At 41.6% G+C, this 22,194-nt stretch overlaps 1 protein-coding gene across 1 annotated transcript; it reads right to left on the bottom strand.

Moving 5' to 3' along the window:
• Positions 1-294: 294 nt before the first annotated feature.
• On the bottom strand, positions 295-18,635 carry si:ch211-136a13.1 (HHIP-like protein 1). The gene is made up of 9 exons (XM_066685193.1): positions 18,186-18,635; positions 10,982-11,628; positions 10,551-10,694; positions 5,119-5,447; positions 4,831-4,957; positions 3,640-3,785; positions 3,135-3,216; positions 2,793-2,875; positions 295-2,681 (listed from the first exon to the last, which is right to left on the bottom strand). The coding sequence occupies exons 1-9, from the start codon at positions 18,504-18,506 to the stop codon at positions 1,642-1,644; spliced, it is 2,919 nt and encodes a 972-aa protein (XP_066541290.1). The 5' UTR covers positions 18,507-18,635; the 3' UTR covers positions 295-1,641.
• Between the last annotated feature and the right edge of the window lie 3,559 nt (positions 18,636-22,194).

The raw sequence follows: 22,194 nt of genomic DNA, 5'->3' as shown, positions 1-22,194 counted from the left end.
CCACTGAATTTGGACCATAGTGTGGTGGGGCCACCGACCAGTAGAAATTTAATTGGTCCATCAATTGCTATTCAGCACCTCCCATAGACTGTATTTATAGCCTGTAAATGAATTGCTAAATAGGCTCTTTTTTATTTTATTTTTTTAAAGCCCTTTAGGTGTACACTGCAAATATTGAAATATAAGTAGCAAGTTTGGAAACCACTGAAATCCTAATAAATAAATAATTAGGCAATGAATTATTTAATATTATTTGTGTTTTTTATTTTACAATATAACAACATAATGGCCAGCATTTGAGCAATATCATTATTGACTAATCCTACTATAAGTTGATTATCATTTTAAACATCAAATAATAATAATAATAATAATAATAATAATAACTTTCAAGTGGTAATGGACATACTGACCTTGCTTGTGGACAGGACTGTCAAATTAACTTGAGACATTGACCATGACCAAGTTCAATAACAGACTGATTAAGTACAGATGGATTAAAAGTACACAGTGATGGTTACAGTGTGCAATTACATGTGTGAAATTAAAAAGGAACAACAAAAACAGCATGAAACCTCACTGGTTGATGCAGCAGTACTTGCGTACTGCTGTGCAGTACATTCCAAAGCAGAAGATGGCAGCATTGTACAAAAGCCTTATTTACATACCGTGAATCCCAAATATCCCCATTTAACAACAAAGTGCACTATGCAGGACTTAGTATAATGACTTGTGTCCAAAAGGAAAACATGTTTAATAAAGATGGGTTTGAGCTGCACGTTGACAATTCCCTACTGTACTAAGAAACACTCTAGGAAATGGGGAGCCAATATAGTGCACTATATCGATAGAAACATTTGAGATCCTTAGTAATATATTTTAATAATTCTTTATTAATCTGTCCCAACATTGTTATTCAAATATCTAAAAGGGTTCTAAAGTGCATTTGTTTGTCATTTATATATATATATATATATTGAAAATGTAAGAAAAAGTCATGCAGATTTTTGTTTGGAATGCTTAAGATTGTGTATGAGAAACTATAGTTATGGTTTTCTAATTTGCATGGGCACCAATGAAAGGGGGTACTGGATGACCAGACAGGCCAAAATGGACTTTAACTGTGGTAGGACAAAACATAAATATCCCCCAGCCCCTTCTCTCATCCCCAAAACAATGTCAGACTCACGCTAACTGTCATGCTAATGGGTGCATGTGAATGTACAATAAATGTAGATATATCTGAGGTATTTACAAAACTATAGGTAGCTAAGTTACCCGTGATCTACCATTATCTGAAACACTCAGAAGTGGAAAAAAGTACATTTTAATATAAACCTTTCCTTTCCAAACAAAGTCCAAGTGTTAGATGTGAGAGTTCTCTGAGTTTGAGATGATCAACATCTCCTCAAAAACTGTAATCTAGCAACAGTGTTACAATCTGATTAGCATTTTTTTGTTACCTGTTTTTTTTATACGTATTTTTAATTATTAAAAATACAGATTGCTCTGCAGCTCCCAGCTCTGATCAATGGCTGTATAGGCTAACTCAAAACTGATTAAGAAAACAAAAAGCAAAAAGATTGCCCACTGGTGCTATTCTTATCTGTTTTTAAGTTAAGAGCAACCCCAGTGGAATAATTATTTAACAGTTATTATTAATTCCTCATGCCCACAAACAACTCCTACATCTTCTTCATGGGCACAGTTATGTTTGCCTACTTTTGCATGCTTGCAGTGAAGCAGTGTTCTTTCTGTCCCCTCACACTCCACATCATCGAGCAGAATGCTAAGGTCATGTGGCCCTGGACCCAGTTCTGCATGTCTGGCCACCCTTATGGCTTGGGAGAAGCCTAGCTGTCGGCACACCACAGTGGCTGCTTTGAGGGTGAACAGATCATCACACACAGTCCCCCATTTTCCTTTTATAAAGATCTCCACTCGACCACGATCCGATTTGTTGTCAGTGTTGACCAGCCTCACTTGCCCAGCCCGTGACCTTCTCCGAACCCCTTTTCCCCTTCTTCTGCCTCTTCCTGGTTCCCTTTTACGAAGGGTTTCCGTTTGCTGAATTGACTTGCCTTCTGAGCCTTCTTGAGGCTTCTCCTCAGATTTTGGGAGGGTAAAGTTGGGTTTCTGGTTCTTTGAAGTGGGCTTAGAAGCTGGGAACCAGTATGGTTTAGGAGTGGTCATTGATGGAATTAAGTCTGGATGGGTATTTCTAGAAGTGCTGAGCTGTTTGGTGGATGGGGGATTGCTGTTTCGTGAAGTGACCCTCTGAGGTGTGGTTGGGGATCTAGTTGTTTGGGAAGGTGCAGGAGTCTGGGATAATTTGACCCACAATGTGGTCATATATCTTGGTCTTGTGGTTGTGCTCTGATCCAGAAATGGATGCACAGTAACAGCTGGTTTGTGCTGTCTCCTGAGAATAGGAGAGTTTGTTGTTACTGGTTTGGGTGTTTGTTGTGGTGTTGGCTTTGGGATCTGAGGCTTTGTAAAAGATGTCCTAGGCTTTTGAGTTGGTGTCTGGGATTTAGATGCTTGTGTAGGAGCACTTGGGGGTGCATTTGGAGGCTTTAGTGTGTTTCTTGCCCTTGTTTGAACTGTTGTTAGGCTAGGTTTAGTAGTTGGTTTGGTCTTAGGAGCAGCTGTTGTTGTTGGTTTTTTATTGATCACAAACTCTGTAAAACAAAGACAAGCAGATGATTTCCATTCCCTGATTATGACTAACACAACACAGAGAAAGCCTGGGAGAAGAGTACATGAGTATGTATTTTTACAGTATTCTTTACCTTCCCTAGGGTAGAACTGAATCAGTTTGCCTTTGATTTGAACTGGAGTGGGCTTGTTGTTGCATTTGCCTGGAGGTGCTCTCCTAAAAAACATCAAAGATCCGTTTGTTCAAAAGCAGCTAAAGTTAGATTTGAATTGCATCTGAATGAAACAGAGGCTGGGTAAATATTTGCATTATTATGCAGTTTTAAAATGTCACCTGGTTAAAACTAGTTTACTCCTCTGAGCATCAGTTGTCTCTGCACCCAATGGGCTACAACAAGTTTAAAAGCTATTCCTGAGAAAACTGTAACAACGAATGCAGATTATACCTAGGTAAACTCTTATTGCTATCAACTTACCTGGATGGATCCACTATTTTATATACTACTCCTGTTCTGGAAGCTGCACTGGCCACTCTCGTAGCTAGGAAATACAGCTCACCTAAAAGAAAACAAGAACAGAGCAAAAGCCTAATGAAAAGTTACTATGGGGTTCTAGGATAGTTCATGGCTGTATCACATTGATAAAGATGAAATGAGCCCCAAGTCTAAACTAAGCTTGTGACAGTTTAGTTCAGAAGTTATAATGGTTGCAGACCCCAGTCATAGTTAAAATAAATAAACTCCTATGGTATGGTTTATATTGTAGTACATCCTCTATTAACAGAACAGGTTTTAAGACTTCTGAAAAAACAGGCTTCAGGCCTTGAGAAAACAAAGCTATTTTATAAGTGGAAACAGGCTCAGTCAAAAGGGCACCAGGCTAGGTCACCATACACAGAATGACCCCAGATGCAAAATTTCATGATAATCAGTGAATCTTTTTTCTGTTTTCTCTATTCACACAGATGCTTCTCAAGGTTACCTGCCTCGTCTTCACCAAAAGATATAATGTACTTGTAGTAACTGTTGATCAGTTTGGGGAAGCGGCAGGTCTTGTCTTTCCCCATGCAAATCTCAGTGTAATCCCACTGTCCAGTGTCTGGGTTCTCCTTTAGAGACATAAGTCTCCTATCGGTCAAAGAAAAAAAAATTGTTAAGCACAAAATATGACTGATTTACAGCGGTGTATTTTTCAGAAAAACTAAAATCTATATCACATTTTATATTCCAACATGCAACGCAATACTGGAGGTCGGTTTTTAAAAATATGAACTTGGAGAATATCTTTAACTTTTAGCCTATTTCAAGCATGTTTCTGAAACCAAATGAAGCACAAATAAATGCAGGTTAACATACAGGGGCTAGACAATGAAACTGAAACACCTGTCATTGTAGTGTGGGAGGTTTCATGGCTAAATTGGAGCAGCCTGGTGGACAATCTTCATTAATTGCACATTGCACCAGTAAGAGCATGTGCACCCAATGGTTCAAACATTGTGTCCTGAAGGCGGTGCCGTGTATCAGGACAACAATGCACCAATACACACAGCGAGACTGGTGAAAGACTGGTTTGATGAACATGAAAGTGAAGTTGAACATCTCCCATGGCCTGCACAGTCACCAGATCTAATATTATTGAGCCACTTTGGGGTGTTTTGGAGGAGCGAGTCAGGAAACGTTTTCCTCCACCAGCATCACGTAGAGACCTGGCCACTATCCTGCAAGAAGAATGGCTTAAAATCCCTCTGACCACTGTGCAGGACTTGTGTATGTCATTCCCAAGACAAATTGATGCTATATTGGCTGCAAAAGGAGGCCCTACACCATACTAATAAATTATTGTGGTCTAAAATGACAGGTGTTTAAGTTTTATTGTCCAACCCCTGTAGTTTTAGCATTAAAAAAAAAACTATAAATCAAAAATAGTTGATGGATTTTTTATTTATTCTTCTAGCCTTAAAAAAAGCACAGTGTGGTAATAATTAGTAAAATAGTCAAACACAGGCTTTAGTAGACTCACCAGCTAATAGAAAAGACATGATTTGAATTTGGAGTGTTACAACAAGCCTGCAAAATGTAGACTCAAAAATTAAAATTCTATTCCACAAAGACTAATTTCTTTAATATTATGACAACAAAAATAAATAAATATATAAAAAATATGGTTACTCACCCACTCATAAAATCCCCAAAAATGTAAAGCCCATTAAGGTTGGGCATCTCACAGCCCCTGTAGATGTAGCCTCCAGTTACTGATTTCCCCAGTCGATGTGGATAGGCAAAAATCGGCAGGACATCATCTGGAAAACAGGGCATGATGACTGTGGAGATCTAGACACATTGTATCCAGCTATAGCCTTTGTGCCTGACGCAAAACCTCAAAATCCAAAATATATGACATAGCATAGTTTTATATAATACAGCATCTCCTCTTAAAGCACAGTTAGAATGACGGTCTTACCAAGGGAAGAGTTTAGACAGAGTTTCTTGTCATAGCAAGAGAAACCCTCTTTTGCCCTCCATCCATAGTTGCCACCTTTTTCAATGAGGTCCACCTCCTCAAATTTGTTCTGGCCAACATCACCACAAAACAATCTGCCCCGCCCCTTTCCTGTGATTGGGTCTCCTCTGTCAATGGAGCACCGCCACATGTTTCTGACTCCATAGGCATAGATCTCTGGCCTTGCCTCTTTTTCTCTGATGAAAGGGTTATCTGATGGGATAGTGTAAGGGACACCATCATCATTATTGTCCACATCAATTCGTAGGACTTTCCCTAGTAGTGCGGATCTGCAAAATGTAAACAAGCAAAATAATTATGATATATCCTAAATAGTCCTTAAGGATGTAATGAGCCATATAAAGTGTAAGTTAATGAATGAAGAATAACATTTTAACGTTTCTTTGTAGTCCAAATGAGGATCCATAGAGCAGGTCTCCCACAAATAGATTTAGTATAGATATCTGATATAGCCAGGATTCTAGGTATAAACAAAATGCCTGTGTTATAAAGTGAGGATTCTCACAAGTCTGCAGTTGATGGGCGTACGGTTGGAGTTTGTCCCAGTAAATGAGTCAGCAGCTGTCCTTCACCTTGTATGAATAACACAAATGCTCAAAAAGCACTTGGTATCAAATCTTCAGCAGTACGCAAAAGCTTTTCTTTGGACAACGACAATATCCACACAGCTCCAGTTCAGAGTATTTGGGCTTCAAGAAGACCATGAGAAAAGTTCTGGATTTCCATGCACTAACTCTATGGTTTGCAAGAGGACTTCAATGCTCATCTTAGCAATGTCTGGGAAATGTGGAGAAGATTTAACAGGATTGAACAGCCTGTCTGACCTGAACCCAAGTGATGTGATGTTATTTGACTTCTGTGACATCTCACCACACAGAGAGCTTATTACAATGTCTGGAGGAGTCTAAATGGACCCTATTCAAGACCTCCATTGTGGAAGTTACTGCATAATTCCTATTCACAAAAACTCAACACACTTATTTTTGAATGTTTCAGAGAATTTCCAGCATAAACAGGTTCTGGAAACAGAAAATTTAATTTCCAGCAGGAATCAAATAATAACAGGTTCTTCAGCACAAACTGCCATCACGTCCCTGTGGGTGTCAAGCAAAAGGAGCACAAGAAAGAGCACGGAGCCTCAAATAAAGCAATATCACGCAGTGGAAATGGAAAGGTTCATGTGCATCATCATACACTTTCCTTGTTGGACACATTTGGGCCTGTGTATTTTTTATTCTGAAAAGGAAAAAATGACAACGGAAAATGATCCGTTGACTGATTTTGATTTGAAAAGCAAATCTCAAGAAAATAAAAACAGGACAAATGCTTCATCTGTGTGCTTTCTGGGGCTGGAGCAATGTGGATTTAGTTTTGCCTGTGAAACAGTACGTCAACTCTTCACTTTCTCACAGATAATTGAGGGGGCATGGCAGTTAGCTAGTCCATTATGTATATATTTTGTACATCTGGAGAAGGCTTATGACCATGTTCTTTATCGGATCATAATGGATAGAAGAAAGCTGAGACATAAGGCATAAAGCTCCCGGTTTATTACAACCATCACTGTATTTTGCAATTTTTATTTTCATGACGTCCCAGTTTTTCTGGAAATGAGGTTGTAATTGAACTACATCCCCACCCTCACATATAATCATGAGCTTTGGCAGATTATGACTGTATCAGGTGAAGAGCTACACAATCCAGGAGGAGCTTGGAGTAAAATGGAAAGTGATTACATTAGTATTAATTTTATAATTTTATACGTATTTACTCATATTTTTAAGGTCACTCTGAAACAATCAAGAGCTGTTTGTCTCTTCTCTGCCTTATTATGACGGGTTAATAACCTTGATGCTTGAGGAGAAGGTTGTCTTTGAAAAACTGTGGGTAATAACACTATCTATGATTTGTCTACGCTTCCACTCACAGTGGGAGACAGTTAACAAAATGTTGTCTGGGTCACCTCTAATTTTTGATCATTCGTCCCCTCTGTATGTCTATTTCAAGCCAATAAGCCCGGATGAGCCCAGTCTGTGTGGGGAGGCACTGTTGCAGCTGTCAGGCCTCAGTAACCAATTCACAAGCCTAATTTGGAAATATTTGGCACGTTTCCACCAACATAAATTGGTTCCCGAACCAGAAAGATTTGTTCCTTGCTGGAGGCTGCGGTCAGAGCGACATGAGAGACATCGTTACTCCACTGTTTACAAGCTCAGCAGGATCTCACTCAGAAATTCACAAACTTTAACAGAATAAACCATGACTCTGTCCTGATTCTGTCTGTTTATCTCTGGCCCTGGCGCTCCTGTTGAACATAGTGTTTTGAGTTTGGATTTGGGAAGTTCTCTATTGCTACATGCTTCAATGTGCTACTAATAATATTTTTATTTTTCATACTGTGCTTAGGCTACAGTGCACTTCATTTCAGTGATCCTCATTTTACATGCACTTAAATGTTCTTCATGTATACGGAAAGATTCAGTTGAGCTCTAATCTAATTATTTATTTGTGGCATTCTTGTGTCTGTTTGACTGTTAGCTTATTGTATAATTTGATGTAATTAATCTCAAGAACTTTTGTGTCATTCATTCATTATCTGTAATTATCCAATTCAGGGTCGCAGTGGGTCCACAGCCTACCTGGAATCATTGGGCGCAAGGCGGGGAATACACCCTGGAGGGGGCACCAGTCCTTCACAGAGCAACACACACACACAAACATTCACTCACACCTACGGACACTTTGGAGTCACCAATCCACCTACCAACGTGTGTTTTTGGACCGTGGGAGGAAACCGGAGCACCCGGAGAAAACCCACGCGGACACGGGGAGAACACACCACACTTCTCACAGACAGTCACGCGGAGCGGGAATCGAACTCACAACCTCCAGGTCCCTGGAGCTGTGTGACTGTGACACTACCTGCGCCGCCACTTTTGTGTCATTCTTTGGTTACTTTATCTCAAGCTCGATAAGGAGGACTGCATTTGGGACATTGAAAGGGTTGATTTAAGGGAGGAGAATCACACTTGATTGAAATGTGAAAAACAACACTGGAACCCAGCACCTCCACATTTTTTATTGTCTATAATATATTCTTAATCAAATCACCCTCCCCCTGTCCGACCCGTTGAAAACTCCCACACTAGTGTGTTTGTTCACTGGCATGGATGGGTAGAATGTGGAGCCATATTTAATTGTTTGTTGTCCAAAGACAAAATAGGCATATCTGTCATATCACGTTTAGTCTAGTTGCAATTGCCTGGTGACCTCAAGCTCAGATAATTGCTTAAGTCAACAGAGGCATCTTAATGTTACTTTCCAATCAAATGCTTAAAAACAAAAGGCACGGTGAATCACCTGGAAGCAGGACAATGACTGGAAACATCCTGCTAAAGCCAATATAGATTTTGTCTGTGTATTTGTTTACTTGTCCAGACTCTTTAAGCCTAATCTCAAAACATACTTAAATAATTTCTTAAAACCTCTGAAAATATGGACTATATATAAAAAGACCAATATTTCTTATATCATTTGCCCAGTTGAGCTATAAATACTTTAAACAGCTGACTTTATCCACCTTGACTTCACACGTATCAAACATCTGAAAACAAAACAAAACTAAACCGTTTTAGTGCTTGTTTTTGGAAGAATGGTTTAAAGGCGGTCGAGGAGTCCAATACAAAGAGGATGCTGCCCTCTGAAGATTAGTTCCTAGTGCACTTCTTTTAGTGAATATATAAACAGACAAACATCACAGCAAAAAAGAAATATTTATACATCCGGATTATGCTTTAAACTTTGTAAAGAGCGTTGTGGTTCTAACAGCACCACAGCTAATAATCTACAACCACTTCCACACCGGCTCTAACCAGCCTGGCAAGCCCTAAAAGTCTGTGGGCTGTAAAGCCTCCCAAACTAAACCCAAACAAAATGAACTCTCCCTCTATGACTGTTATCCTTGTCTCCCAGCCCCTCCCTCTGTCTAGCTCAGGGACAAACCCATGTAAAGTAACTTACTACAGTGTGCACAATAATATTTCAGATATGTCTTTAACATTGCCACTTAAACACTATAAACAGGTCAACACTGTTTTCCCTCTTATAACATATTCTGAACCCCTCTCCTCCCAGCACTGACACCAACCTTTACAGCTGTAGCTGCAGTCTTTCATAGGAAGACACTGACTTTAGTGTCTTTTTTTGTTGTATCCTTGAAGTGGTCGGGTCACTGTGCACTACAATGAGAAATTTAACATGTAGTCTCCATATCACAGAGGTGGACTTTGTCCAGAGCGCTAGCCATTGGTTTCTGTGTCTTGGCGTCAATGTTCTAACGCTATACTCCACAGTGTGTGGGTAGGGCAGGGCTATTTCTAAAGGTGGACTGTAAGCTGTAGTGTTTCTCTTGTGAGTGGCTGAGAGCTGCTATCGCCCTCTGTAGACTCACTGGGCACTGTGAGGTCTCTCACTGCCAGAAGGGGAATGCAGGTGTCCAGAGCCAATGCTAATATTTTGAGGCTGTGCCTCTCAATGTGAATGCACATTGGTGCCTAAGGGTAAATGTTTCCTAAATGCCATGGAAGCTGAGGTAGCATGTCATTTTTTGCCTTTAAAAAGAAAAGCATGCTAGAATTTCTTGACATGCTTTAAAGGTTTAAAAACAGGTGCATATCTTAAACACTGAATGATATCACTAAGAATGCTTTTTTTGGTCCCTCACACTCCCTTAAATAAATTGTTAAAGGTTTCTCGTACTTGTCCTGTGCTCAGATATAGCCTTATACCAAAAGACCTCTGTTGTATAGGTATAGCCGCCATCTAAAATCTCTAGCTCCATGCGAATGTTGTTAAAACAGTTTCATGATTGGAGCTAGTCCTCTTCAAAGGTCATCATTAACCAGCAGCTTAATTTTTCTGGGACATTAAGCACTCTCCTCTTATAAAAGATTTTCAGAAATAATTTGACTCATGACAATTAGCCATGCATGTATTTGCAATTGAATTGTTTATAGCCATAAATACTCCAAATAACGCTACAGCCTTTAATTCTGCTCATGACTGTAAGGATACCGTGTCATTGTGGTAAAATAGTTATTCCATGCTAATGATCCAAACGTGGGTGGCTCAAAATATTCTTGAATATTGTCATCACTTCTGGGACATAACCTTGTCTCTCTCAGTATCTCTGTATTTTTATCTACTTTGAAAACGCCAGCTGTTGTTTTACATTTGGATAAATATAAATATTATAAATGGAGATGCAATGAAATGCAGTTTCACTGAAAGTTAGTACATTTTGTACTTTACATTTAAATGTATCTATTTCATAAGCAAGATTTTAGATATTAGTGTGCTGAACGTTTACTTACAAGTTCTGGGAATTTCCAAACTGACCAAAGGGGTCCCCAGCTCTGCCACCATCTCCTATGAAGATATAAAGGTAGCCATCCAAACCAAACAGCAGCTGGCCTCCATTGTGGTTTGATGCTGGTTCCACAACTTCCAGAAGTGTCCTGTCATCCAAAACAATCACTGAATCACTCTACAGTGAGAAAGCAGGTTAAACTTTATGGAAATATAATTTAACACAAACTGTCAATAGCTGTTAAAACCTAGGAATTATACAGAAAATGTGCAAAATCCGATGAAAGGTGTTCAGTGTGTTACGTATAACTTTATGTTTTATGGTACTATGAAAGGCTTATGGAGGAATATTAGTCTAAACATAATTAGAAATTGTAATTAATACAAGATGAAATAATTCAATATTTTCAGAGCATGCTTCAGACTGTGCACTGACCTCTCAGAGGAATGGTCCAGCATGTTCATGTCTGTGGCAGATAGAGTGAACTCACTAATACGAATCCTCTCCTGTTTCTTGACAGACACTGAATAGTAGACATAGGCCTTCTTCACCACACTGAACCTGGGGTGAAGAGCAATGCAAAGGAATCCTCGCTCATCCCCAGCCCAGGGAGAGGTCAGCACAGCCTTGGTAAGGTTCAGGAAGGGCCTGTCCACCCTGGAGCCATTGGGCAGGTACGTCCACACATAGCCCAGCTGCTCGGCTATAAAGAACCTTTGTGTGCCATCGTCTGCATGTATCATTGCTACTGGGTTTCGGAGACCATTGGCTACTTCTTGGAGACAAAGCTGGAGGCAGCCCTCGGGGTCAGCTTGGACATTCCCCAGGTTTGCATTGAGCTCATCACTGTCCAGAACATTTGGGTAGCAATACTCTGGGTCTTTCAGTTCCAGATAGTCACAGAACTTTTCCTGGTCCCCCTCAATGGCGGTGGTGATATTGTCATTGGTCAGCAGACTGAGACTGTACCGGCACTGATGCCAGAAGTCATTGCAGTAGCCACGACACAGGCCAGGGAGCTCCCTCATGGGTGTGTTGGCATCCTCAGCGTCAAACAGGTGAGCTGCATAAGGAGAGCATTCCTTCAGGACAGAGGAATGGGGAAACTATCAATTTCTTATATTCAAATGCAGTTTCAGAAACGCAACAAAGGTTTTAAATAGCTCCAGGCTTGGATTATTGGTTTTATTATAGTACCGTATCTCACTTAAAAATATTCTTCATATTCACGTTATATTTCTTAAAAATATTCCTTTAAAGGACAGTGAGTTAAAAACGTACATATCATGTGATACTCCTTTAAAGAAACCTGTTAAAAGTGTGTAGAATCGTGCGCATGGTTCTTAAATCATTAACATAATTTGGGGAACAAAAGTGGTTCTTCTAACGTTTACTTGGCCCTTTAATATCCATCCATCCATTATCTGTAACCGCTTATCCAATTTAGGGTCGCGGGGGGTCCAGAGCCTACCTGGAATCATCGGGCGCAAGGCGGGAATACACCCTGGAGGGGACGCCAGTCCTTCACAGGGCAACACAGACACACACACATTCACTCACACACTCACACCTACGGAGACTTTTGAGTCGCCAATCCACCTGCAACGTGTGTTTTTGGACTGTGGGAGGAAACCGGAGCACCCGGAGGAAACCCACGCAGACACGGGGAGAACACACCAACTTCTCACAGTCACCCGGAGCGGGAATCGAACCCACAACCTCCAGGCCCCTGGAGCTGTGTGACTGCGACACTACCTGCTGCACCACCGTGCCGCCCGCCCTTTAATATTTCATGATATAATTTACATTACATTACAATAAATAAAAAAATTAAATATAATAATAAAAAAAAAAAAAACAAGGGTGTAGATTTGCTCTTGACATTGGTGGGGACCTATGAATCTACTTTTTTGCTCTGTGATAAAACGATAAAGGATATACCACATGTGATATTCTATTTGCTTTTAAATTATTCAGAATAAAATGTGTAATTTCATGAATTATATTTGGTTAAATTAATGTTATACTAATGACTGACAAAGAAGTTGGCAGTTTGTTGTGTAGTTAATTTCCAAACCATGTTATTCATAGCTACAGACTTGTTACTGGACTTGTTTCAATACAGAACTTGACTTTAAGTTTTACAATTTTCTTTGAAAAATAGCTAGCTACATATGTCCACCTTCCTCTTTTCTGCTGCCATCCTCACTCGCTTTTGCACCTGAGGCTTGCTCAGTAATACTCGCTTATGACTGGAAAGTCTTCCTTTTAGTTTTTGGCGCTGCTAACAACCAAACGTAGCTACAGAGTCTCACGTGACAGCAGGGATAGGCGCAGCCAATCGCACTGGCCATACGTGTTACGGGAAGTAGGGCTCGAGTAGAAAACGTTATTTAACCCTTTCTGCGCGTTAATGAGACATTGACAGATCGTTTTTTTGTTGGGTGTGTGCAACGTAAAGGTGGGGACAATTCAATAATCTCTGGAGACACGTCACATCCGTCCATGCTAATTCTTAAAAATAAATAAATAAATGAATGAAGAAATTTTGCCTTATTGCTTGTGCCTTATAATTAAGAGTATGAATTTATTACATTTTTTATGATCTAATTTTCATCTGGGATCAGAAACAGGGCCTGTGAGATTGTACTGAATTTCTGTAGAACTTTCTACGGAAATAATACTAAAACATTTATGATTTTATAAAGGTTTATAACAACAAATAAAAATCTTGTTAACCTCGACTTGGATGGCTCAGCTGAATCCAACTTATTTATTATTTTTTTTTCATTCTCTCTCTCTCTCTCTCTCTCTCTCTCTCTTGCTCTCTCTCTCTCTCTCTCTCTCTCTCTCTTTCTCTCTTTCTCTCTCCCTTGTACAAAGGTTTTTCTTCTCTCTTTTTCCTTCAGGAAACGTGCTATTCTGCACGTTCTCTTTCAAGGCAACTTCCCAGCATTCAGTTCAGCTGCTTGTGATGAATATTTGGTGCTATAAATACAGCTGCTCATGGGCACTTTGGCTGCTCCAGGCCTTTATTACCTCTCAACCACAACTCTACACCATTCTACATTGGGCTGCTTTCAGAGGAGGCCTCAGCACATTTGAAGCCCAAGCCGGAAATCACCCCAAATCACTCTACTAGCTATATACAAATAAACCTAAATGAAGATCATCTGGATTTATTGGTAAACAAGCTTGCAGTATTTGACCCAGCTTAATGAATGGCCAGTCTATAGAGAAATAATGCCATTCTGCTTTCATCTGAACACAAGTCAAACCAAACACACACTCATTAAAAGGGTAATTTAAGGTGTGTGTAAATGTCTAGGGCTTGGCGAATCATGTGGTGGGTTATGTAATGTTTTGGCCACAGCATATTTTGGAGAAACTCTTGAAGACTGAAGTAGAGCTGATCTGAATGACTTTTTATTATCTGCCAAATAGAGCAGACAGACAGAAAAAGGGAATGTACAAAAGTAACAATGACCTTAAGGTCGATGTTTATACTGTAACTTACAAGTTACACTACATGCACATATCAATCAATCCAATTTTATTTATATAGTGCCATTCACAACTGAACACAGGTCAAAGGTCATCATGCTCAGTGTCAGTGTTAAAAAGCCCCAAACCCTGATTTGGATAACTTCATTCTCTGAAGAGTTGGAGCTTCAGCCAGGACTTTTAAAGAAGGTCATATACAAGAAGTTAAATGTATAGCTCCAAGTCACATATGCACTTCTTCCACAAAGCTATTGTAAATTTTCTGGTGTCCTTTCATTCCAGGTTCATTGTCCTACAACTCTGTAATTCACTTCGCTGTAATAAACAGAAAGGTAGCTGAAACCAGAGCATCACACTCACTGCAAACGGAACAGCCCGCAGTGCAATCTAAGAGTAAATTCAACCATCCTATCTCTGACTACTCAATCCTACTGACAGCTCTCTGGTCAAAATCACTGCTGTTAAATCTCGTTGTTAATGCTCCCTGGTCTTTCTATTATTTTTGTTTAGATCTCATAGACAGACTGTTATCGAGGAGGTCTGGAGGTAATTAACATTTCTGAGGTGTCAGAAACCATTTGAGCTTTTGCTCAGATTAGAAATAGGTTGTGGGTTCAAGTCCCGCTTCGGGTGACTGTCTGTGAGGAGTGTGGTGTGTCCTCCCTGTATCTGCGTGGGTTTCCTCCGGGTGACTGTCTGTGAGGAGTGTGGTGTGTCCTCCCTGTATCTGCGTGGGTTTCCTCCGGGTGACTGTCTGTGAGGAGTGTGGTGTGTTCTCCCTGCATCTGCGTGGGTTTCCTCCGGGTGACTGTCTGTGAGGAGTGTGGTGTGTTCTCCCTGCGTCTGCGTGGGTTTCCTCCGGGTGACTGTCTGTGAGGAGTGTGGTGTGTTCTCCCTGTGTCTGCGTGGGTTTCCTCTGGGTGACTGTCTGTGAGGAGTGTGCTGTGTTCTTCCTGCGTCTGCGTGGGTTTCCTCCGGGTGACTGTCTGTGAGGAGTGTGGTGTGTTCTCCGTGCGTCTGCGTGGGTTTCCTCCGGGTGACTGTCTGTGAGGAGTGTGGTGTGTTCTCCGTGCGTCTGCGTGGGTTTCCTCCGGGTGACTGTCTGTGAGGAGTGTGGTGTGTTCTCCGTGCGTCTGCGTGGGTTTCCTCCGGGTGACTGTCTGTGAGGAGTGTGGTGTGTTCTCCGTGCGTCTGCGTGGGTTTCCTCCGGGTGACTGTCTGTGAGGAGTGTGGTGTGTTCTCCGTGCGTCTGCGTGGGTTTCCTCCGGGTGACTGTCTGTGAGGAGTGTGGTGTGTTCTCTGTGCGTCTGCGTGGGTTTCCTCCGGGTGACTGTCTGTGAGGAGTGTGGTGTGTTCTCCGTGCGTCTGCGTGGGTTTCCTCCGGGTGACTGTCTGTGAGGAGTGTGGTGTGTTCTCCCTGCGTCTGTGTGGGTTTCCTCCGGGTGACTGTCTGTGAGGAGTGTGCTGTGTTCTCCCTGCGTCTGCGTGGGTTTCCTCCGGGTGACTGTCTGTGAGGAGTGTGGTGTGTTCTCCGTGCGTCTGCGTGGGTTTCCTCCGGGTGACTGTCTGTGAGGAGTGTGGTGTGTTCTCCCTGCGTCTGTGTGGGTTTCCTCCGGGTGACTGTCTGTGAGGAGTGTGCTGTGTTCTCCCTGCGTCTGCGTGGGTTTCCTCCGGGTGACTGTCTGTGAGGAGTGTGGTGTGTTCTCCGTGCGTCTGCGTGGGTTTCCTCCGGGTGACTGTCTGTGAGGAGTGTGGTGTGTTCTCCCTGCGTCTGCGTGGGTTTCCTCCGGGTGACTGTCTGTGAGGAGTGTGGTGTGTTCTCCCTGTGTCTGCGTGGGTTTCCTCCGGGTGACTGTCTGTGAGGAGTGTGGTGTGTTCTCCGTGCGTCTGCGTGGGTTTCCTCCGGGTGACTGTCTGTGAGGAGTGTGGTGTGTTCTCCGTGCGTCTGCGTGGGTTTCCTCCGGGTGACTGTCTGTGAGGAGTGTGGTGTGTTCTCCGTGCGTCTGCGTGGGTTTCCTCCGGGTGACTGTCTGTGAGGAGTGTGGTGTGTTCTCCCTGTGTCTGCGTGGGTTTCCTCCGGGTGACTGTCTGTGAGGAGTGTGGTGTGTTCTCCGTGCGTCTGCGTGGGTTTCCTCCGGGTGACTGTCTGTGAGGAGTGTGGTGTGTTCTCTGTGCGTCTGCGTGGGTTTCCTCCGGGTGACTGTCTGTGAGGAGTGTGGTGTGTTCTCCCTGTGTCTGCGTGGGTTTCCTCCGGGTGACTGTCTATGAGGAGTGTGGTGTGTTCTCCCTGTTTCTGCGTGGGTTTCCTCCGGGTGACTGTCTGTGAGGAGTGTGGTGTGTTCTCTGTGCGTCTGCGTGGGTTTCCTCCGGGTGACTGTCTGTGAGGAGTGTGGTGTGTTCTCCCTGTGTCTGCGTGGGTTTCCTCCGGGTGACTGTCTATGAGGAGTGTGGTGTGTTCTCCCTGTTTCTGCGTGGGTTTCCTCCGGTTGCTCCGGTTTCCTCCCACAGTCCAAAAACACACGATGGTAGGTGGATTAGCGACACAAAAGTGTCCATAGGGGCGCAGCAGGTAGTGTCGCAGTCACACAGCTCCAGGGGCCTGGAGGTTGTGGGTTCGATTCCCGCTCCGGGTGACTGTCTGTGAGGAGTTGGTGTGTTCTCCCCGTGTCCGTGTGGGTTTCCTCCGGGTGCTCCGGTTTGCTTCCACAGTCCAAAAACACACGTTAGTAGGTGGATTGGTGACTCAAAAGTGTAGGTGTGAGTGTGTGAGTGAATGTGTATCTGTGTGTCTGTGTTGCCCTGTGAAGGACTGGCGCCCCCTCCAGGGTGTGTTCCTGCATTGCGCCCAATGATTCCAGGTAGGCTCTGGAGCCATCGCGACCCTGAACTGGATAAGCGGTTACAGATAATGAATGAATGAATGAATGAATGAATGAAGTGTCCATAGGTGTGAGTGTGTGTCACCCTGTGAAGGACTGGCGCCCCCTCCAGGGTGTGGTCCCGCCTTGCACCCAATGATTCTGAGTGGGCTCCAGACACACTGTGAACCAATGAATGAATTACTGGTAACAACTGTGACATTGTGCAAATGTATTGTTTTTATGACTTGATAGAAGGATATGTTTTAATGTAAACTAAAAAGCCTGGCTTTAAATCTTAACTTTAGTATTGTTTTTTTTGTATGATTACAGCTCCATTTAATTACACACTGTTCATTATTTCTACGTTTATATGTCATTTCACTTATTAAACATATTTAATTAACATGTCTCTCTTGCTGTGTACCTTCACCTCTCTTTGGGAATATGAACTATCCTGTCCTGGATTGGAAGGGAAAGAGGATGTTTTCTTTTTCTCCAGGTCACAAGCTGTCTCTGTGGCTGTGATTGATGTCTGAACAATGGCTATCATTGAGTAAAGCAAAACCAAGCAGTGGAGGGACAGAGATTTTCCTTTGGCCACCTTTTAAGTGGATTTGAAACCAAATAAGCTTTGGTACCACAAAGTTTATATCTTTTATCAGTGAAAAATAAGTAACATCCATCACGGCAATGGCTATTTTGGTGCAATATAGTACCAATCACTGCAGAATAAAAAACATCCTCTGTCCTGTATCATGAGCTCATAAGGGATATTAATGTGTAAAATATCCTGGCTCACAAATACCATTCCCATTTAAGACCTTTTAGATAACCATAGCCTTCATCAGGTTTTATAGTGCTCTAAATGTTCCTTACAGTGTTCATAGAATTATGAGAAATATTCTGATTGGTCAGAACCATATCCTCCAAGTTTGCCATCTCTGCTATTCACGCGAAAGGTATTGCAATTGTTATCCTTTCCCTGTGGCTGAACAATGCCATCCCTTGCCTGTAAACATTACCTTGAAGTGTTTGTGATAGACCACAAAATATTGCAGTTCAGCATCACAAAGAGACACTCTAAAGCAGGTAAAGACATTAAGGGATGTTTGGTAAAAAAAAAGAAATAATATATAACATGTTTTAAAGGAATACTTGGCAGTGCAAAATCATAATGCTTAACTGAATGTAACCTCTCTCTTTCCACTTTTACACATGACAATATATTGTTTTAAGAAACGACCTGTTGGAGGTAGTACTTAGTGGTTTCTTACCTGACACAGAATGCTGCGGATGTACTTCCCACAAGCCATGAACCCGGAATGATCAAAGTAGTCCATAATTTGGTAGAATCTCTGGTAAATCTGGTTGTCCTTTTCCAAGTTACAGCAGCCAAATTTGGCATACTCCTTACAGAAGACCAGTGGCTCCAGAGGCTGGAACGGAGGTTTGTAGTCCAGGCACTGTGGGTGGGCTCCTGCCTGCTGGGGGCTCTGGAACAGCTGCAGCAGGAGAAGCTGGATAAAGGAATGAAGTAGCCAGGTTCTCCAGAGCCTCCCGACATTCATTGCAGCGAAGAAAAATAAACCAAGCATCCCAGCTGACTGGCTTTTACCAACTTTTAGGAATGTCTTTAGGACTGTGTGGTCATCCGGCTGTTTGGAAAGCTGTGTGGTGGTTTAGTTTAGGGGTCAGTTCTTTTAAAGGTGTGCATGGACATGTGCTATTAATGCAGAGAGACCAAGCAGCCTAGCTGAAGCTGCACAAGGCCCTCTCATTCAACAGTCTGAACCACAGCCACGCGTACACACTGGACACACAAACTTTGGCTCCCTCCTCCTCCTCTTCTCTCCCCGTGTCTCCTCCTCTCTTTCCCTCTTTTCAGTCCTTCTACACTTTCTCAGGCAGAGGCATTCCTTTCTTCTGTGTCTGGCTTCATCACAAACTCAGATCGACCCTCCCCCGCCTCTGGAGTGGGTTTCCAATTTTTCTGCCTCCCAGGTTTGTGTAAGGACTCAAGGAGAAAAGGGTTAACCCCGATTAAAATATAAGCTTCATTTTATTTACAAAATGTTGTAGATAATCTTGTCCTGGAGGGTTAAGTATGGAAGACTTAAACAAGTATGTTCATGTTCTGTTGCTGGCAGTAGAATGTCCAAAATAAATTTAAAACTAAATTTGCAGCTTCGTGCAAACAATCATGAAAAGTGTGACTTTTCATGTCACACTTTCCTCCCTTTATGTCAAGATAGAAATATATTATGTGTGAAATGTCTGTTGGGACATACATCAGTATTTGGACATAACATCAAGGCAACAATTTGCCAGTTTAAGCTCCTTTAAAAGCTCTAAATGCTTGTTTGTATGACCTTGTTTATTTAAACCTTGAATGCACGACATGCCAGAATTATCCAACTACACATTATCTCTCATAAAGGTGTTAAAACCTGTTCAGAATTACGGATCTCCACAATATTGCACCAACAACCACACACCAAGGCTAAGCTAATTCTCACTGGTACAGATTTTGAAGAATAGATGCAGACAATGTAAAATAGATATTTTATACACATCGACCATGCAGCACTTGACAGACAGCACAGACTGAGGGAAAAAAACAAATAAAACAAAACAAAACAAAAAAATCAGGGTCTCAAGCCCCCCTTGTGGCTCACCTGTGCAGGTGCCTGCTTTTTATTTTAATTAATTAATTAATTTATTTATGTATTTATTTATTATTATAATTTTTTAAAATCAATTTTATAATTTCTTTATAAATTCACCAATAGATGTTCTATAATCTCATAATATTTTTTTTGTGAGTTATTTTTTAAAAATTATTTATGTCACATATTTAAGCCTGTAATGATAAGTTCTAAATATTTACCACCAAACTTGTCCAAATTTTGCAGTGTAAATTAAGTAGTTATGTACAGTAATTAAGTCATTATTGCTGAACTTACAACAGCTTCACTAGTAGAAGAAAGTGGTATACTGTACACTTTAAGGCCTTAAAGAGAAAGTCCTACCCCCATCTGTATCCCATTTCCAAGATGAGGGATGCTGTATTGGTGCTTTTGCTCTTTAAACTGCTGCCCACATACTCAGCTAATTCACTGTTTGCGCAACACATGCAGTGATGTAAAAGTTAAAGGGCCAGTATCTCAGTCTCTTTGAATTTAGCTTACTGTAAGTGGCTTAATGATAACTGTAAAGATTCCATACCAAGACGACTGCTCATAATTCGGGTAGGTTTCAATGACACTCTACGTTGTGACAAAGGAATACACTTAAAACAGCTAGAAAATGGTTGGGACTGGAAAGGAGACAGTGTTGAAGCTGATTTGTGGGAGGATGTACAGTAAAACTAGTGATTCACTGCAACACCATGTGGAGACCTTCTGGGAAACGTGGCCTGATGGGTAAATTTAATGACTTCAGTATATGGGCCAGAAGTTCTTTAAATACTTCATTGAGACACATTAAAATGGTGTTTGTGCTGTTCAGCCAAGGCTCAAATGAACACTTCTAAAATGGGTTCCTTGGTGATTGTGGTCAGCTTCAATTATCCCTCATTTTTTCTGCTTTCATCTCATGCCTAGAAGAATTAGCTAGAAGGTTTTAAAAGATTAAACAGACTATTGTTAGAATCCACTAAATGAGTTTTCTCTGTTTACCTTTATGCTTTATTTGGTGCTCATTGTGTGTTCACATGAATTGATTTTAAACGTTCTTTTCAAAATGGCATAAACATTCCACTTTTGAAGACAAAAGCCATTAGGCAGAGCTCATAAGAAAGTGCCAGTTTTTCCAAGGTGATTCATAAGAAAGGATGGCTGAGTTTGGCTTTGCTGTTATCTCTCAGATTAGAAAAGTGGCGACTGGAGACAGACCTTTTTTGGTAAATGAATGAAAAACTGCATGTGTTTGGGAAAAGGGAAGGTTTAGACTGTTTATGAGTATGTCAAAGTCACAGATGGAATACATTAAGGATGACAATTGTGGGATGTGATCATGAATTTCACCTTGAACAATACAAAGATAAAGAAGGTTTTCTATTTGAAATGTATTTGGTCAACCAGAAAAGAGCTTGTCCTATAAACCCAATTTCCAGAAAACATGGGACATTTTTGCCAGAAAAAAAGAAAAAAAAAGCCTGAACCTCATTCCTTTATGACAAACTTCATGATAGAATCACATAGAATCAAATAGACTCCACAGAGGTTAGGTCTTTTATTATTTATTGTATCTAATGTTGTGAAAATATTAAATAAATCGGGAGAAATAGCAGCTAAATAGGTAAAAGCTGGGCACCAATGTTGAATGAACATGACCTTCAAACCCTCAGATTCCACTGCATTGTCAAAATACAGGGATAAATATAGCCACATGGGTTTGGTAGTATTTAATAGAACTGTTGCCACTTAATCAAGTCCACCACTGCATCAAGAAGTTCCACTTGAAACTCTAGGGGAAAACTATACCTGAATTCTATGCTGAAGTGCTACCAAGTTCTTTGGGCCCAAGCTCATTTCATTCATTCATTCATTGTCTGTAACCGCAAGTCCATCTCAGGGTCACTGCAGGTCCAGTCCCTCCCAAGCTCTTTTCATTCATTCATTCATTCATTATCTGTAAGCGCTTATCCAGTTCAGGGTCGCGGTGGGTCCAGAGCCTACCTGGAATCATTGGGCGCAAGGGGGGGAATACACCCTAGAGGGGGCGCCAGTCCTTCACAAGGCAACACAGACACACACATATTCACTCACACACTCACACCTACGGACATTTTTGAGTCGCCAATCCACCTACCAACATGTGTTTTTGGACTGTGGGAGGAAACCGGAGCCCCCGGAGGAAACCCACGCGGACACAGGGAGAACACACCAACTCCTCACAGACAGTCACCCGGAGCTGGAATCAAACCCACAACCTCCAGGTCCCTGGAGCTGTGTGACTGCGACACTACCTGCTGCGCCACCATGCCGCCAAGCTCTTTTCAAATGTCCCAAAATATTATAGTGGTCAGAGGAGTCACCATTTCAGCTTTTTATTTTTTATTTATTTTTTTCATGAAAAATGTACATCAGGTTTTCTGAAGTTAGGATGAAAGGGACCATCCAGAATATTATCAGTGATGGGTGCGAAATGACAACAGCTCATGTTATGGTGGGTGCATCAGTGACCACAGCAAGGGTGATTTGCATATGTTAAATTTTTCATTGATGTGGAGGCAAACATTGAAATTTTAAATATATCTTCTCATCTGCTGCTATCAAGACA

The sequence above is a fragment of the Hoplias malabaricus genome, chromosome 11 (genome assembly GCF_029633855.1).
Source record: "Hoplias malabaricus isolate fHopMal1 chromosome 11, fHopMal1.hap1, whole genome shotgun sequence".
Taxonomy (NCBI): Eukaryota; Metazoa; Chordata; class Actinopteri; order Characiformes; family Erythrinidae; genus Hoplias; species Hoplias malabaricus.
Note: the sequence above shows the minus strand (reverse complement) of the source record. Positions and strands in the feature narration are given on the sequence as shown.

Coding starts and splice junctions, on each gene's coding strand:
- si:ch211-136a13.1 (XM_066685193.1), bottom strand. CDS start 18,506: ATGCTTGGTTTATTTTTCTTCGCTGCAATGAATGTCGGGAGGCTCTGG. Junction 11,629..18,185: donor TCCGCAGCATTCTGTGTCAG/GTAAGAAACCAC, acceptor TCTGTCCTGAAG/GAATGCTCTCCTTATGCAGC. Junction 10,695..10,981: donor CTGGACCATTCCTCTGAGAG/GTCAGTGCACAG, acceptor TTTGGATGACAG/GACACTTCTGGAAGTTGTGG.